This window comes from Panthera onca, chromosome B3 (genome assembly GCF_046562875.1).
Source record: "Panthera onca isolate mPanOnc1 chromosome B3, mPanOnc1 haplotype 2, whole genome shotgun sequence".
NCBI classification, from domain to species: domain Eukaryota; kingdom Metazoa; phylum Chordata; class Mammalia; order Carnivora; family Felidae; genus Panthera; species Panthera onca.
This window is the reverse complement of record NC_138344.1, coordinates 51,965,751-51,984,781: the sequence shown is the minus strand read 5'-3', so window position 1 is coordinate 51,984,781 and position 19,031 is coordinate 51,965,751. Positions and strand designations below refer to the sequence as shown.

The following is a 19,031-nucleotide window of genomic DNA, read 5'->3' as shown; positions in this document are numbered from 1 at the left end:
ATGTGGATTCAAGCATAGAAATATTTCTCCTATACTGAGGGGAAAAAAGGTCATTTTTGACAGTCTCAGTGTCCTTGAGATGTGTGTTTATGCACCCTCCAGAGCAGGAAATTCAGAAGGCCTCCGCGCTGGATCTGCAGGGCTGTGTGCCTGTTGGCATGCAGGAAGTGCTCCGTGAGTAGCTGTAGAACAGCACTTGGAGCGCCTCCCACAAGCAGGCTGGATGCTCCAACTGCTTCTCAGACACCAACTGCTCCCCAGCCACTGTGATGCAGGTTAATTTGCACTGAGGGGGGGTGTTGAGAACCACAGTTCTCACAAAATCTGAGGTCATACCAATGCTAATCACTGGACCCCACCCGGAGCAGCCAGGGTCAGGCAGCATTTTCTTAGACACATTCTCCTGTGGCTGCTTCTTTCCAGAGCAGGGTGCTGCCCAAGAAGGTCCTAGGGCCACTGATGAGGCCACACTCATGCACTCATGGATTCAACAAGCATTAGCTGTGTGCTTATGACGTCCAGGTGCTGTGTTAACAGGCATTGATCAGGGTTTGCACAAAGACTATATTTTGGTCTCTGCTCTCCTGGAGCTCAGTTCAAAAGACTTGGCCATAAGAACTGACACAAAACTAATTCCCTACCCCTGTGTTAAACAATTCTGAGACCAGGAAGACTTTCCCCGGGCTATGTTCGACAATACTGACACCAAGTAAAAACAACCTAGCTGCATGCTTCAGGAAATACCTGCGCCTGCAAGATAAGACTGTAAACCAACTCAACAACTTATTTATCAAGACTAACAGCTTGCTCAACAATACTCACTTCAAGACTCTTACTTTGTGGGGCTCACCAACCCAAAGCTATCAATGTTATAACCAGTCTCCTACCTGGAGAGACCCACCTTAAAATCACCCAGCTTGGACCCCAAAACTCTCCAAGTATCCTTCCCTGATTTCTTCATTTTGAGATGTTATGGAGATTTTGTCAACTTGGGGTTCTCCCTTGCTGCACTAGGTCTAAGAAGCTTGACATTGCTGGATAGCAAGTTTTTCCGAGGATCTCGGCAGACAAGACGATGAGGACTCACAATGGAGTGAGAAGTGCTGAGGTACAGGCAGGCCCATGGGAGGGGCAATCAACCCATTCTGGTAACATCTGAGCTGATCTTCAAGGATGAGTGAGAGCTGACCAGGTGAAGGGGAGGGGACGGAGGGCATGCAGGTGAAGGCCTATCTCCGCACCAAAGGAGAGGTATGCCTGGTATAGAGTGAGGACTTCAGCCTGTAGGCCAGACTGAGCTGTGGGAAGCAAGAGGGTAAGATCAAAGGCATATTTTAGGGAAATCTGTCTAAGACCAGTGCAGCACCCCTCAAGCAGCGTCTGATAAGTGTACTTACAAGTACACAGGCCGGCCTATACTGCGAGAGGAACCCTGCAGTACCTGGGGTGAGGGGTGTTAGGGTTTTAACTTTCATCACAGCCAGTGTGTGTGAGGCTTGGGCTCTAGCTGAGCATAGCCTCATGTGGCTGGGAGAAAGGCAGCGGAGATCCCAGGATCACAGCCTCTCAGACCCAGCTGCCCATACTGCAGGGCCTGGGGAAGCTTGTCCTGAGCAGCCAAGGGTTGGGGGATCCACAAGGGCTAAGCTCTGGATAGCACAGCCTCCCAAGCCCCACCTTCCTGCTGCTCCCAGGGCCTGAATGAGGTGACAAGACAACACAGGAAGTGGCTCTTGCAGTGAAAGTGCCCACATAGAGAGCCCTCTGTGGGTGGAAATTACTGATGGCCGAGGAAAGCAAATGGGCTTTAGGAACTGCCAGCATACAGTGCACCCAGTGACCGCACTGCACCCCCAAATTCCTTCTGCTGGTGGTGTTCTTGCCTCCTCTCCTTGCTTCCTGTTCTCTTCCCTTTTCTCTTATACCCTGGGCCTAGCACTTAAAAAGAAATTGTGGTTTATATACACAATGGAATACTACTTGGCAATGAGAAAGAATGAAATGTGGCCTTTTGTAACAACGTGGACGGAACTGGAGAGTGTTATGCCAAGTGAAATAAGTCATACAGAGAAAGACAGATACCATATGTTTTCACTCTTATGTGGATCCTGAGAAACTTGACAGAAGACCATGGGGGAGGGGAAGGAAAAAAAAAAAAGGGAGGAAGGGAGCCAAATCATAAGATACTCTTAAAAACTGAGAATAAACTGAGGGTTGATGGGGGGGTGGGAGGGAGGGGAGGGTGGATGAGGGGAGGGTGGGCATTGAGGAGGGCACCTGTCGGGATGAGCACTGGGTGTTGTATGGAAACCAATTTGACAATAAATTTTGTTAAAAAAAAAAAAAAAAAGAATATCTTTTCTCTGCAATTAGGAGAGGAGAGGAATCTATTCCCACCCTAGCCTTGCACCCTCCAGCTGTACTATCTTGGAGCGCGTTTCCTGCCAGGCAGTGTGGGGAGGCCTAGAATCTCCTTGCAGCCAGAAGTCACTTCGGAGCTCTTCCCGGGAGCAAGAGCTGGGTGGGTTCCGAGAGTTCAAGTTTCTTGGGTGTGGCCTCCAAGGCCCTCATCAGAGCTCCCACAGGGGCAGCTTTCAAATTTGGGGAATCTCCAAGGCTGCCAAGCCCCTGCAGCTGTCCACGGGACTCAATCCTCCTTGGCTTCCTTTACGAGGCCCGGGTACACCCAACAAGATGACATAGGCTCATAAAAGTAACTTATGAGCACACAAGACTTGTGGTCTTAAGACTGGGTCTAAGACCCAGGGTCTTAATTTGGGTACTTACATGTACAATATGCTATAATTCCCTTTCATCCCTCCTGGCCCACATCCATTCCTGTCCTATAGGAAAGGGCCAATAACCTTCATCTTCTTTGGGACATCCAAACAATCTGCTTTAAACAATTACCTCACTCTAGCTCTTTAATTTGGGAATTTTCGATACCATATTCTTCAATCAAAGAAATTAATAGTTTTTTAAAAGTTAGGAGTAAATCCTTAATAGTAAAAAAAATATTTAAAAATACTTTTATTATGTTTGTGATCTTCATTATAAGTAAAAATAGAATTTAAAAGCCCAATGGTCATCACGACAAATGCACTAAACAGAACCTCTAACTTGCTGTCAGTCATTTATTCTGGAATGTAGAGATTTTGTAGGTTTAACACCATAGTCTTATACCAGCTCCTTGAGTTTTTTTTTCCATTCTTGATCCCCAAAATATAAGGAAGCTTAAGGTTCATTAAGGTATGCAAACCAGGCCATGCATCTGAGTCACCCAGGAAGCTTTGTGTAAATATTAATAATAATAAATAATAAAGTGATAAAACCTAAAATGTATTGATATTTACCAGGGGCCATACTAAGTATTTTATACAAATCACCTCATTTAATCCTCAGAAACCCTTATGAGGGAGGAATTCACTACCATTCTCACTTGCAGGTAAGAAAAACAAAACAGAATAAAACCTTGTTTAGGACTGGCCGGTTAGAATACAGTGAAGCCAGGATTTGATCTCAGCTGTCTGACTCTGAGCCAAGACCTTATGTTGCTCTGTCTTCCAGATTGCATCCCCACAGGAATAGCCAGCAGGACCTTCTCTACCTGCTGCTAGCTGCTTGTTAGGAGGAAAGCACTTTCTACCTTACAGATGCCCCATTTAATCCCCACTTCCAGCACCCGTGGCCACACAAAGCGAGGGTGGTGGGACACAACCCGAGGGACTTCAGATGCCCGAAGACTCATTGTTCTTGCCTCCCTCTGAGCTCTCCTTCATCCAGACTCAACATCCTGTGTGGCTTTAAGTGGCTTGCTCCTCAGGCCCAAAGACATCTGGTTCTGGCCACTGCAGCCAGCCCAGGCCATAGCACCCCCTACCGTACAACTCCTTGAGAATCCTGGTGGTAAGCAACAGGTGCGAACACTGGTCAGCAATGAAAGTCACCTAGTCACCTGGTCTCCCTGCTACAAGCCTCACATCCCCTGCTGACCTCAGTCAGCTGAAGCCATGGTGGGCCGTGGAAGGCTTTAATCTGACTCAGAGGCTCTCCTCATTAAAAGAAACCCAAATCAGGGCTCCTGGATGGCTCCATTGGTTAAGTGTCTGACCCTTGATTTTGGCTCAGGCCATTACCTCATAGTTCATGAGATCGAGCCCCCACCCCGTGTGGGGCTCTGTGCTGACAGAGCAGAGCCTGCTTGGGATTCTCTTTCTCCCCCTCCGTCCCCACTCATGCTCTCTAAAAATAAATAAACACTAAAAAAAAAAAAAAAAAAAAGAAAGAAACCCAAATCTGATGCAGCCCTTGCAATGGCTCTCTGCCCTTCTCTGGGTCAGCCCATTCAGGGGGCCCTGTGATCTGGCCCCGCCCACCTGTCAGCTGCCTGCCTCCCACTGGGCTGCCCTCACACTTCACTGGCAACACCCTCCCCCTCCAAGGCTGGCTCAGGCAGCCCTTTGCAGCAAGTTTGTGACCACCCCTCCCGCTCTGAGCTCTCAGCTTCCCCCGCTGTTCAATCACAGATGGTTTCCATGAAGGGCCTGAGAACATAGGACGGTGTCAGCAAGTCCACCCCCAGACCCAGTGGTATCTGGCAATGTGGGTGGTGGGCACCTACTAAGGTTTGCTAAATAGATATGAATGAATAAACTAAGGATCCTTTTATGACTTGTTAAGAAACCTTAGTCAAAGTATTGAAGTTGTATTGTTTTCACCTTGTGGTTTATTCAAAGTAGGAAACAGATTTACTACTGAAAGCTTTTTCTTTTGGCATCTGTTAAAACAGGAGTGTGAAGTAGCTACAGTGAGGTGTGTAAAGCTCACAGCTCTGAGGCTCAGCTGCTCACTGAAGTTCTACTCATGTACAGCAGCTCATGCAAGCACCACTCAGACTGAAAAGATAGGAATTTCTACCCGTTCAGAAGGTTCTCTGTTCCACTCCCATGACCACCAAGCCAATTAGAGGAGGATGTTTAATGTGATATGCAGTTTATCTCAACTCTATCATTAATTAGTATCCCCAACTTTCCTCATTGCTGATTAAAAATAAAAATGATAACCAATGAGAAATAATAGGAGCTTCCTCTTAGAGCCAACTGTTGGAGTACACCCCTCCAGTTAAGAAAGACATCAGACTAGCAATACTTACACTGCACAAAATAGACTTTAAAACAAAGAGGGGCACCTGGGTGGCTCAGTTGGTTAAGTGTCCAACTGCTGATCTCAGCTCAGGTCATGATCTCACGGTTTGTGAGTTCGAGCCCCGCATCGGGTTCTGCGTTCTCCCCTCTCTCTCTGCCTGTATCCCTCGCACTCTCTTTCTCTCAAAATAAATAAATAAACTTAAAAACTTTTAAAAAATAAAACAAAGACTAACGAGACAAAGAAGGACATAATGACAAAGGAAAAAAAAACAACAAGAAAATATAACAATTGTAAATATCTATGCACCTACATAGGAGCACCTCAATAAATAAAGCAACTATTAACAGACATAAAGGAAGAAATTGACAGTAATATAATAATAATATGGGACTTTTAACACCCCACTTATATCAATGGATAGATCATCCAGGCAGAAAATGAACCGACAATGGCTTTGAATGACACATCGGACGAGATAGACCTAACATATACATTCAGAATATTCCATTCAAAAACAGTGGAATGTACATTGTTTTCAAGTGCACAAAGAACATTCTCCAGAATAAATCACATGTTGGCCACTAAACAAGTTTCAGTAAATTCAGAAAGACTGAAATAACATCATTCATCTTTTCCAAGCACAATGGTATGAAGCTAGAAATCAATCATAAGAAAAAATCTGGAAAGAACACATGGAGGCTAAAAAACAGGCTACTATATTTAATGGATGGGTCAACTAAGGAATCAAAGAGGAAATTAAAAAATACATGGAAACAAATGAAAATAGAACACAATAGGCCAAAATTGTTGGGATACAGCAAAAACTATTCTAAGAGGGAAAATTATAGCAATACAGGCATACTTCAAGAATGAAGAAATAGCTCAAATAAACAACTTAATCTTATACCTAAAGGAACGAGAAAAAGAACAAAGTCCAAAGCCAGTAGAAGGAAGGAAATAATAAAAATTAGAGGAGAAGTAAATGACATAGAGACTAAAAAAACAATAGAACACATTGATGAAACCAGGAGCTGGTTCTCTGAAAAGATCAACAAAATTGATAAACCTTTAGCCTCACTCACAAAAAAAAAAAAAAAAAAGAAAGACAAAATTCAAATAAAATCAGAAATGAAGGAGAAGAAATAAAAACTGACACCAGAAAAACACAAAGGATTTTAAGAGGATGTTATGAAAAATTATATGCTAATGAATTGGATAATCTAGAAGAAATGGATAAATTCCTAGAAACATGTAACTTTCCAAAACAGAGTCAGGAAGAAGTAGAAAATTTGAACAAGGGTGCCTGGGTGGTTCAGTCGGTTAAGCATCTGACTTCAGCTCGGGTCATGATGTCATAGTTCATGGGTTGGGTTCTGTGCTGACAGTTCAGAACCTGGAGACTGCTTCAGATTCTGTGTCTCCCTCTCTCTCTGCCCCTCCCCCACTTGCACTCTGTCTCTCTCTGTCTCTCAAAAATAAACATAAAAAAAACTTTTAGTAAAGAAATTAAGAAAAAAGAAAATTTGAACAGACTGGTTACTAGTAATGAAATTGAGTTAGTAATAATAATAATAATAAACAAAAAATCCCAAAAAACAAAAATCCAGGGCCAGATGGATTCACAGGTGAATTCTACCAACTATTTAAAGAAGAGTTAATACCTATTCTTCTCCAACTGTTCCAAAAAATAGAAGAGGAAGGAAAGCTCCAAATTCATTCTACAAAACTAGCATTATCCTGATACCAAAACTAGATAAAGGCACCACAAAAAAAGAAAACCACAGGCCAATATCTCTGATAAACACAGATGCAAAAATCCTCAACAAAATATTAGCAAACTGAAACTGAATCCAACAATATATTTTAAAAAATCATGATCAAGTAGGATTTATTCCAGAGATCAGGGTGGTTCAATATTCACAAGCCAATCAATATGATACCTGACATTAACAAGAGAGAGGAGGAAAAGCTTATGATCATCTCAGTAGATGAATAAAAAGCATTTGACAGTCTTTAACATCTATTCATGATAAAAACTCTCAACAAAGTAGGCTTAGAGGGAACATACCACAACATAATTAAGGCCATAAATGAAAACACACAGCTAACATCATATTCAAAGGTGTAAAACTGACAGTTTTTCCTCTAAGATCAGGAACAAGACAGGATGTCCACTCTCAACCTTTTTACTTAACATAGTACTGGAAGTCCTAGCTACAGCAATCAGACAAGAAAAAGAAAGAAAAGGCATCCAAATTGGTAAGAAAGAAGTTAAACTGTCAATATTTACAGATGACATTAGAGTATATATAGAAAACCCTAAAGACTCTAGCAAAAAAACTACTAGAACTGATAAATGAATTCAGTAAAGTTGCAGGATACAAACTTAATATACAGAAATCTGTTGCATTTCTATACACTAATAGTGAAGCAGCAGAAAGAGAAATTAAGAAAACAATTCCATTCTTAGTTAAGAATCCAACTCTGCATTCGGCTCAGGTCACGATCTCACAGTTGATGAGTTTGAGCCCTACATCGGGCTCGGCACTGTCAGTGCAGAGAAAGAAATTACTGCCTATGTTTTCTTCTAGGAATTTTATGTTTTCAGTTCTCATGTTTAACTCTTTAATCCATTTTGAGTTTATTTTTGTGTATGGTATAAGAAAGTGGTCCAGTTTCATTCTTTAACATGTTGCTGTCCAGTTTTCCTAGCACCATTTTTTTTTCAATATATGAAATTTATTGTCAAATTGGTTTTCATACAACACCCAGTGCTCATCCCAAAAGGTGCCCTCCTCAATACCTATCACCCACCCTCCCCTCCCTCCCACCCCCCACCAACCCTCAGTTTGTTCTCAGTTTTTAACAGTCTCTTATGCTTTGGCTCTCTCCCACTCTAACCTCTTTTTTTTTTTTTCCTTCCCCTCCCCCATGGTCTTCTGTTAAGTTTCTCAGGATCCACATAAGAGTGAAAACATATGGTATCTGTCTTTCTCTGTATGGCTTATTTCACTTAGCATAACACTCTCCAGTTCCATCCACATTGCTACAAAGGGCCATATTTCATTCTTTCTCATTGCCACATAGTACTCCATTGTGTACATAAACCACAATTTCTTTATCCATTCATCAGTTGATGGACATTTAAGCTCTTTCCATAATTTGGCTATTGTTGAGGGTGCTGCTATAAACATTGGGGTACAAGTGCCCCTATGCATCAGTACTCCTGTATCCCTTGGGTAAATTCCTAGCAGTGCTATTGCTGGGTCATAGGGTAGGTCTATTTTTAATTTTTTGAGGAACCTCCACACTGCTTTCCAGAGCGGCTGCACCAGTTTGCATTCCCACCAACAGTGCAAGAGGGTTCCCGTTTCTCCACATCCTCTCCAGCATCTATAGTCTCCTGATTTTCATTTCACTCTGACTGGCGTGAGGTGATATCTGACTGTGGTTTTGATGTGTATTTCCCTCATGAGGAGCGACGTTGAGCATCTTTTCATGTGCCTGTTGGCCATCCGGATGTCTTCTTTAGAGAAGTATCTATTCATGTTTTCTGCCCATTTCTTCACTGGGTTATTTGTTTTTCGGGTGTGGAGTTTGGTGAACTCTTTACAGATTTTGGATAGTAGCCCTTTGTCCGATATGTCATTTGCAAATATCTTTTCCCATTCCGTTGGTTGCCTTTTAGTTTTGTTGGTTGTTTCCTTTGCTGTGCAGAAGTTTTTTACCTTCATAAGGTCCCAGTAGTTCATTTTTGCTTTTAATTCCCTGACCTTTGGGGATGTGTCAAGTAAGAAATTGCTACGACTGAGGTCAGAGAGGTCTTTTCCTGCTTTCTCCTCTAGGGTTTTGATGGTTTCCTGTCTCACATTCAGGTCCTTTATCCATTTTGAGTTTATTTTTGTGAATGGTGTGAGAAAGTGGTCTAGTTTCAATCTTCTGCATGTTGCTGTCCAGTTCTCCCAGCACCATTTGTTAAAGAGACTGTCTTTTTTCCATTGGATGTTCTTTCCTGCTTTGTCAAAGATTAGTTGGCCATACGTTTGTGGGTCTAGTTCTGGGGTTTCTTTTCTATTCCATTGGTCGATGTGTCTGTTTTTGTGCCAATACCATGCTGTCTTGATGATGACAGCTTTGTAGTAGAGGCTAACGTCTGGGATTGTGATGCCTCCTGCTTAGGTCTTCTTCTTCAAAATTACTTTGGCTATTCGGGGCCTTTTGTGGTTCCAAATGAATTTTAGGATTGCTTGTTCTAGTTTCGAGAAGAATGCTGGTGCAATTTTGATTGGGATTGCATTGAATGTGTAGATAGCTTTGGGTAGTATTGACATTTTGACAATATTTATTCTTCCAATCCATGAGCACGGAATGTTTTTCCATTTCTTTATATCTTCTTCAATTTCCTTCATAACCTTTCTATAGTTTTCAGCATACAGATCTTTTACATCTTTGGTTAGATTTATCCCTAGGTATTTTATGCTTCTTGGTGCAATTGTGAATGGGATCAGTTTCTTTATTTGTCTTTCTGTTGCTTCATTATTAGTGTATAAGAATGCAACTGATTTCTGTACATTTTGTATCCTGCAACTTTGTTAAATTCATGTATGAGTTCTAGCAGACTTTTTGTGGAGTCTATCGGATTTTCCATGTATAATATCATGTCATCTACAAAAAGTGAAAGCTTAACTTCATCTTTGCCAATTTTGATGCCTTTGATTTCCTTTTGTTGTCTGATTGTTGATGCTAGAACTTCCAACACTATGTTAGACAACAGCGGTGAGAGTGGACATCCCTGTCGTGTTCCTGATCTCAGGGAAGAAGCTCTCAGTTTTTCCCATTGAGGATGATATTAGCTGTGGGCTTTTCATAAATGGTTTTTATGATGTTTAAGTATGATCCTTCTATCCCGACTTTCTCGAGGGTTTTTATTAAGAAACGTTGCTGAATTTTGTCAAAGGCCTTTTCTGCATCGATTGACAGGATCATATGGTTCTTATCTTTTCTTTCCTTAATGTGATGTATCATGTTGATTGATTTGTGAATGTTGAACCAGCCCTGCATCCCAGGAATGAATCCCACTTGATCATGGTGAATAATTCTTTTTAAATGCTGTTGAATTCGATTTGCTAGTATCTTATTGAGAATTTTTGCATCCATATTCATCAGGGATATTGGCCTGTAGTTCTCTTTTTTTACTGGGTCTCTGTCTGGCTTAGGAATCAAAGTAATACTGGCTTCATAGAATGAGTCTGGAAGTTTTTCTTCCCTTCTATTTTTTGGAATAGCTTGAGAAGGATTGGTATTATCTCTGCTTTAAATGTACGATAGAACTCCCCTGGGAAGCCATCTGGTCCTGGACTCTTATTTGTTGGGACGTTTTTGATAACTGATTCAATTTCTTCGCTGGTTATGGGTCTGTTCAAGCTTTCTATTTCCTCCTGATTGAGTTTGGGAAGTGTGTGGGTGTTTAGGAATTTGTCCATTTCTTCCAGGTTGTCCAGATTGTTGGCATATAATTTTTCATAGTATTCCCTGATAACTGCTTGTATCTCTGAGGGATTGGTTGTAATAATTCCATTTTCATTCATGATTTTATCTATTTGGGTCATCTCCCTTTTCTTTTTGAGAAGCCTGGCAAGAGGTTTATCAATTTTGTTTATGTTTTCAAAAAAACAACTCTTGGTTTCGTTGATCTGCTCTACAGTTTTTTTGGATTCTATATTTTTTATTTCTTCTCTGATCTTTATTATTTCTCTTCTTCTGCTGGGTTTAGGCTGCCTTTGCTGTTCTGTTTCTATTTCCTTTAGGTGTGCTGTTAGATTTTGTATTTGGGGTTTTTCTTGTTTCTTGAGATAGGCCTGGATTGCAATGTATTTTCCTCTCAGGACTCCCTTCACTGCATCCCAAAGCATTTGAATTGTTGTATTTTCATTTTTGTTTGTTTCCATATATTTTTAAATTTCTTCTCTAATTGCCTGGTTGACCCACTCATTCTTTAGTAGGGTGTTCTTTAACCTCCATGCTTTTGGAGGTTTTCCAGACTTTTTCCTGTGGTTGTTTACAAGCTTCACAGCATTGTGGTCTGAAAGTGTGCATGGTATGATCTCAATTCTTTTATACTTATGAAGGGCTGTTTTGTGACCCAGTATGTGATCTATCTTGGAGAATGCTCCATGTGCACTCGAGAAGAAAGTATATTCTGTTGCTTTGGGATGCAGAGTTCTAAATCTATCTGTCAAGTCCATCTGATCCAATGTATCATTCAGGGCTCTTGTTTCTTTATTTACCGTGTGTCTAGATGATCTATCCATTTCTGTAAGTGGAGTGTTAAAGTCCCCTGCAATGACCACATTCTTATCAATAAGGTTGCTTATGTTTGTGAGTAATTGTTTTATATATATGGGGGCTCCTGTATTCGGCGCATAGACATTTATAATAGTTAGCTCTTCCTGATGGATAGACCCTGTGATTATTATATAATGCCCTTCTTCATCTCTTGTTACAGCCTTTAATTTAAAGTCTAGTTTGTCTGATATAAATATGGCTATTCCAGCTTTCTTTTGACTTCCAGTGGCATGATAAATAGTTCTCCATCCCCTCACTCTCAATCTGAAGGTGTCCTCAGGTCTAAAATGAGTCTCTTGTAGACAGCAAATAGATGGGTCTTGTTTTTTTATCCATTCTGATAGCCTATGTCTTTTGGTTGGTGCATTTAGTCCATTTACATTCAGTGTTATTATAGAAAGACATGGGTTTAGAGTCATTGTGATGTCTGTAGGTTTCATGCTTGTAGTGATGTATCTGGTACTTTGTGTCACAGGATCCCCCTTAGGATCTCTTGTAGGGCTGGTTTAGTGGTGACGAATTCCTTCAGTTTTTGTTTGTTTGGGAAGATCTTTATCTCTCCTTCTATTCTAAATGACAGACTTGCGGGATAAAGGATTCTCAGCTGCATATTTTTTCTGTTCATCACATGGAAGATTTCCTGCCATTCCTTTCTGGCCTGCCAAGTTTCAATAGAGAGATCGGTCACGAGTCTTATAGGTCTCCCTTTATATGTTAGAGCACGTTTATCTCTAGCTGCTTTCAGAATTTTCTCTTTATCCTTGTATTTTGCCAGTTTCACTATGATATGTCGTGCAGAAGATCGATTCAAGTACGTCTGAAGGGAGTTCTCTGTGCCTCTTGGATTTCAATGCCTTTTTCCTTCCCTAGATCAGGGAAGTTCTCAGCTATTATTTCTTCAAGTACACCTTCAGCACCTTTCTCTCTCTCTTCCTCCTCTGGAATGCTAATTATGCGTAGATTATTTCTCTTTAGTGCATCACTTAGTTCTCTAATTTTCCCCTTATACCTCTGGATTTTTTTATCTTTTTCTCAGCTTCCTCTTTTTCCATAATTTTATCTTCTAGTTCACCTATTCTCTCCTCTGCCTCTTCAATCCGAGCCGTGGTTGCTTCCAATTTATTTTGCAGCTCGTTTATAGCATTTTTTAGCTCCTCCTGACTGTTCCTTAGTCCCTTGATCTCTGTAGCAATAGATTCTCTGCTGTCCTCTATACTGTTTTCAAGCCCAGCGATTAATTTTATGACTATTATTCTAAATTCACTTTCTGTTATATTGTTTAAATCCTTTTTGATCAGTTCGTTAGTTGTTGTTATTTCCTGGAGGTTTTTTTGAGGGGAATTCTTCCGTTTTGTCATTTTGGATAGTCCCTGGAGTGGTGCGGACCTGCAGGGCACTTCCCCTGTGCTGTCTTGATTAACTTGCGTTGGTGGGCGGGGCCGCAGTCAGACCTGATGTCTGCCCCCAGCCCACCACTGGGGCCACAGTCATACTGGTGTGTGCCTTCTCTTCCCCTCTCCTAGGGGCGGGATTCACTGTGAGGTGGCGTGGCCCATCTGGGCTACTTGCACACTGACAGGCTTGTGGTGCTGGGGATCTGGCCTATTAGCTGGGGTGGATCGGCAAGGTGCACAGCGGCGGGAGGGGCAGGCTCAGCTTGCTTTTCCTTCGGAGATCCGCTTCAGGAGGGGCCCTGCGGCACCAGGAGGGAGTCAGACCCGCCTGAGGGATGGATCCGAAGAAGCACAGCTTTGGGTGTTTGCGCGGTGCAAGCAAGTTCCCTGGCAGGAACTGGTTCCCTTTGGGATTTTGGCTGGGGGATGGGTGAGGGAGGTGGCGCTGGCGAGCGCCTTTGTTCCCCGCCAAGCTGAGCTCTGTCATCCAGGGCTCAACAACTCTCCCTCCCCTTGTCCTCCAGCCTTCCCGCTCTCTGAGCAGAGCTGTTAGCTTATAACCTTCCAGATGTCAAGTCCTGCTTGCTGTCAGAACACACTCCATCCAGCCCCTCCGCTTTTGCCAGCCAGACTTGAGGGCTCTGCTTGGCCGGCGGGCCGCCCCTCCGCCCCGGCTCCCTCCCACCAGTCTGTGGAGCACGGCACCACCTCGCTGCCCTTCCTACCCTCTTCCGTGGGCCTCTCATCTGCGCTTGGCTCCGTTCTGCTAGTCTTCTGGCGGTTTTCTGGGTTATTTAGGCAGGTGTAGGTGGAATCTAAGTGGTCAGCAGGACGCGGTGAGCCCAGCGTCCTCCTACGCTGCCATCTTCCCAACCGCCAAATCTCCCTAGCACCATTTGTTGAAGAGACTGTCTTTTCCCCCATTGTATATTCTTACCTGCTTTGCTGTAGATGAATTGACCATAAAAGTGTGGATGGATTTTTGGACTCTATTCTGTTCCATCGACCTATGCATCTATTTTTGTGCCAGTACCATACTGTTTTGAATACTACCGCTTTGTAGTATATCTTGAAATCTAGGATTTTGATACCTCCAGTTTTGTTCTTCTTTCTCAAGATTTCTTTGGCTATTTGGTGTCTTTTGTGGTTCCATATAAGTTTTAGGATTGTTCTAGTTCTCTCAAAAATGTTCTTGGTATTTTAATAGATTGTATTAAATCTGTAGATTGCTTTTGGTAGAATGGATATTTTAACAATATTGGGTCTAGAGAATGGAATATGTTTCCATTTATTTGTGTCATCTTCAGTTTTTTCATCAATGTTTTATAGTTTTCAGAGTACAGAGCTTTCACCTCCTTGGTGAAGTTATTCCTAGGTATTTTATTCTTTTCGATGTAATTGTAAATGAAATGGTTTTCTTTATTTTTAAGTTTATTTATATATTTTGAGAGAGTGTGCATGAGTGAGGGAGGGGGCAGAGAGGGAGAGAAAGACAGAATCCCAAACAGTCTCCACACTCGGTGCCGAGACCTATGCGGGGCTCAATCCCACCACCCTGGGATCACAACCTGAGCCAAAATCAAGAGTTGGACGCTTAACTGACTGAGCCACCCAGGCGTCCTTCAAAAAACAGACTCTTAATGCAGAGAACAAACTGGTGGTTGCCAGAGGGGAGGGAGGTAGTGAGGGATGGGGTGAAATAAAGGGGATTAAGAGCACATTTATCATAATGAGCAATGGGAAATGCATAGAACTGATGAATTGCTATATTGTACATCTGAAATATAACACTGTATGTTAATTATACTTGAACAAGATGATAATAATAATAACAGTAACAATAACAGTAATAATGATAGAGGACACTGGAAAGCTTCCTCTCCTTGCCACTCCTTCTTAGTCCTCTGCCACTTCCCCTGCTCTCCAGCAGGCTGCCCCACCACATGGCCGTTTACTTACTTGCATGTCTGAGTTGGTGAAGCTGCAGGCAGACAGGTAGTTGGTATGCATAGCGACTGACTTCTTTTTGGCAGCCATGTTTTCATTTTTGTCAAATGTCAGTGGATACACAGAACACTTATTATCCAAACCACTAGCATGGAAAGAAAGAAGTGTCAAATGCTAATATAAGGCAATAGAATACATGTATACATTCTCATGCACACGCACTTTTTCAAAATGTTTCCCTTTGGCAGCATCATATATTGTAAACTTTCCCCCAACTTTTATTTGGAAGATTTTCAAATGTACAGTAAAATTGAAAGAAAAATAGGACAATGAACACCCAGATCCCCTGACTTATGTTTAGTAACTTTGGTTTTGCCGTATTTGTAGGAGAAAATTCTGAACCATTTGAAGGGAAGTGCAGACGTGACATATTACATCTAAATACTTCAATTTGCAAATATACATTTTCTATAAAACAGAACATTCTCCTAGGTGGCCACTAAATCATTATCACATTTAGAAAACTAACACAAATTCCCTAACACCGTGGAAGAGGCCATCTGTATTCAATCTTCCCCAATTGCCCCCAAGATCCAGGGCCCAAGCAAGGTTCAGATATTGCACTGTTTTTTGTATCTTTTTAAGATCCTTTAATTTAATTTTTTAAATGTTTATTTTTGAGAGAGAGAGAGGGAGACAGAGCACAAGCAGGGGAGAGGCAGAGAGAGACGGAGATAGAATTGGAAGCAGGCTCAGGCTCTGAGCTGTCAGCACAGAGCCCAATGCGGGATTTGAACTCATGAGCTGTGAGATTATGACCTGAGCCAAAGTTGGACGCTTAACCTAATGAGCCACCCAGGCACCCCTAAGATCTTTTAATTTAGAACAGATCCTCTACCTCTTTTTTGTTGTTGTTCATGACAAGAGATCTTAGGCCAAGTGTTTTTTTTCTTTTTTTCTTTTTTTTTTTTTAATTTTTTTAACGTTTATTTATTTTTGAGACAGAGAGAGACAGAGCATGAATGGGGGAGGGTCAGAGAGAGGGAGACACAGAATCTGAAACAGGCTTCAGGCTCTGAGCTGTCAGCAAAGAGCCCGACGTGGGGCTCGAACCCACGGACCGCGAGATCATGACCTGAGCCGAAGTCGGCCGCTTAACCGACTGAGCCACCCAGGTGCCCCAGGCCAAGTGTTTTATAGAATGTCACATACAATCTGGACTTGTTACATTGTTTCTTTGCTTTTTTCAAAATTTATTGAGAGAGACAGCTTAAGAGGGGGGAAGGGCAGAGAGAGGGGGACAGAGTACCCAAAGTGGGCTCTGTGCTGACAGGCTGACAGCAGTGAGCCTGATGTGGGGCTCCAACTCACAAACTGCAAGATCATGACCTGAGCTGAAGGCGGACGCTCAAGTGACTGAGCCATCCAGGTGCTCCACATTGTTTCTTAATGGCTATTTTCAAGTATAACTTTTTTTTGGCAATAATAGTATAAAGGTGACATTGTGTACTTCTTTCTTACTGCTTCACTTCAGAGGTTTGTGATGCCTCTTGTCTTAAAATTGGTGATGCCAACTTTGATGACTTGGTCAAAGCATTATATCTTTCCATGGTAAATGTGACTTGTTTATAATTAGTAATAGTTTGGGTTTGACACTTCAAGACCATGTGAATATCCTGCTTTCCAACAACCTTTCATGCAAAGGCTTCAGCAAGACTATGCTTGTTTGAATCAAATATTACTTTAGGGGTACAAAAGGGTGACCTCCTGATTTGATCATCCCTAAGAAATGGATTCCTTTTTCTCTTCAACTCTGTTATAATCCATTACTATCACTATTCCATGTGATGCTCAAATTGTCCCAAATTTGGACAGTGGGGGCCCCTTCAAGCAGCTCCTGTTTCCTTTTGATAGGACTCCATTGGTCCTTGAATATTTCCTTGCTTTCTGGAACAAGAAAATCCCCCAGGCTCTAAAGAGGCCTTCCTTTCCTGTCCCAGACCTAAATCAGCCTTACTCCAAGGAGCCTTGCTTCCTTTTAGTGGGGAACGATGTTTAGGAGCTCTCTTCTGAGGCCCTGGGGATGCTAGGGTGTCCCTTAACCTTTCCAGCTGCTCAAAGCGGCAGGTGTGGACTTGGGAAGTCTATTACCAGTAATTCATAAGCTTGTGGGTAAGAATGATTTGCAGTTAGGCTGTGCCATTGAACCAGCATGCTGTGGACCATGGGCTTCCCCAGACCTCAGGGTGAAAGGCTTTCTCCCATGCCGAGGCTTCAGAGTAGTTTCTGTAGCTCTGTTGGGATACTTATTATTTTGAATTATTTGCACTATGAGAAGCAGAGAAGCTTGCAGTGTGATGCATCTGATGTTGAATCTCTGGTTTAGTATCTAACTCATTTTGTAATCTTGCTTATGTTTGTTAAGGTTCTCTGAGCCTTAGTTTCCTCAACTATAAAATGGAGTGGATGCCACCCACCTTTTACAAGGGGCTGTTGTAAAGAAGCATAAAGAGTTCAGAATGGCTCTAGACATAGGATAGAGGCTCAGTAAGTGGTCATAATTGTTATCTTTATATTCTACTTGGTTGGAGGCAGGCACTATGTTTGTTTATTTATTTATTTTGAGAGAGAGAGAGAGAGAGAGAGAGAGAGAGAGAGAGAACATGTGGGCAGAGAGAGGGAGAATCCCAAGCAGGCTCTGCATTGTCAGCACAGAGCCCGAGGTCCAGCTCGATCCCAAGAACCGCGAGATCATGATCTCAGCTGAAATCAAGAGTGGGACGTTTAACCGACTGAGCCACCCAGGTGCCCCTATCCTATTCATCTTTAAATTCCCCAGGACACTCAGTCCAGTGCCTTGTGAACAGGTGTTCATATCAAGTGTACAATTCCTGAGTGAAGTCTTCTTGGGGATCTGGTTTTCAAATAAAAAAAAAAAACTTACATATAAATAAAATCAATTAACACATTTTTTTTTTGAGAAGAGGATTGTGTCAATACTGTTAGAGTTTAGCTTTTAAGTTTGGAAGCAACTAAGAAATAGACCCACAAGTCAGGCAGATGGAGATAAAAATATCCCCATTATTCCCTAAAAAAAAATTGAGAATGTGGCAGAGATGTGGGTCTGTGTGATCACGGAGTTACAGGGGTGTCACAAAGCCACAGTCGAGAAACATCTCATTAGATCATCACTAGAAAGGCAAGTTAATCACGGTGGCTCTTGGCAGTTCTAAGGAAGGTCTGAGCGAGGGAGATGGTGCTTTTGTCTACGATGGGGATTCAGTCTCTCAGTTTCATTTTTAATGCTCTCTCCTCATCCAGTGGACCCCATATTTTACATATTTGTTAATATTTCACCAATATTGAACTACACCTTGAACTACTTCCACTTCTGTTTCATAACAAGGTGCGAGGCAGCCAGTGCAGGTGCTGACCAGCTACCATATGCCAGGGCTGGGAAACAGATGTGACTGAGATTAAGGCACCAGCCATCCCTCCTCTCTGAGCTTTTTCTCTCTGCCACGCTGTCACCACAAATGTGTCCACCTGGGCCTTGTAAAATTGTTCTCTTCCCTGCCTGCCCCTCATCCTCATGGACATGTTCCCACTGGGTTCTATTTAGTGAGGGTTCAAATAAGACATATCCGAGAGAATCATTTTCTAAATTACTGTGAAAGACCTTGTTCACTATGTTATTATATCCATTGCATATTGCAGAAGGATCTACCCAACATATTCTTTTTGTAATGCAGAACCAGACAGCTAGTATCTCAGTGTCAAATACTGAGAAATCATGTAACTCACCCAACTCTATGTATCTGCTAACATCAATGCCCAGTTAGAAACATATTACTCCAGGGTTTTTTAAAATGCAGAATATTTATTATTCCTAATGAGAAAGAACTGATCTTACCTAATGAGAGGTTGGCTTTTGCCTTCAGCTACTGGGAGGTCATCTCTGAGTCCCAGGAATGGCTTGTCTGACGGGAGCAGTTCTGGCCAATAGTCTTAACAGTGTGATTTCTGGTGGGGGCTTTAGGAGATGCACTATCACTTCCAATCTCTGTAAGTTCTGACCTCCTCTGGAGGAACTAGAAACTGAAGGTATTAGTCTAAACCTCGAGGACACACTGGAGACTGAGGGTCAGCCACATGGGGAGTATGTGATTGAGCCCCAGTAAAAACTCTGGACACCAG

At 42.2% G+C, this 19,031-nt stretch overlaps 1 protein-coding gene across 4 annotated transcripts in view; it reads right to left on the bottom strand.

The window, feature by feature from the left end:
• The window catches only part of GNB5 (G protein subunit beta 5), a 58,796-nt gene that overhangs the window by 9,323 nt on the left and 30,442 nt on the right, over positions 1-19,031 (bottom strand). For all 4 annotated transcript variants that reach the window (XM_060618504.3, XM_060618508.3, XM_060618507.3 and 1 more), the window contains one exon: positions 14,847-14,979. In XM_060618504.3, the coding sequence (XP_060474487.1) occupies positions 14,847-14,979 (133 nt within the window). The remainder of the gene's footprint in view (positions 1-14,846; positions 14,980-19,031) is intronic.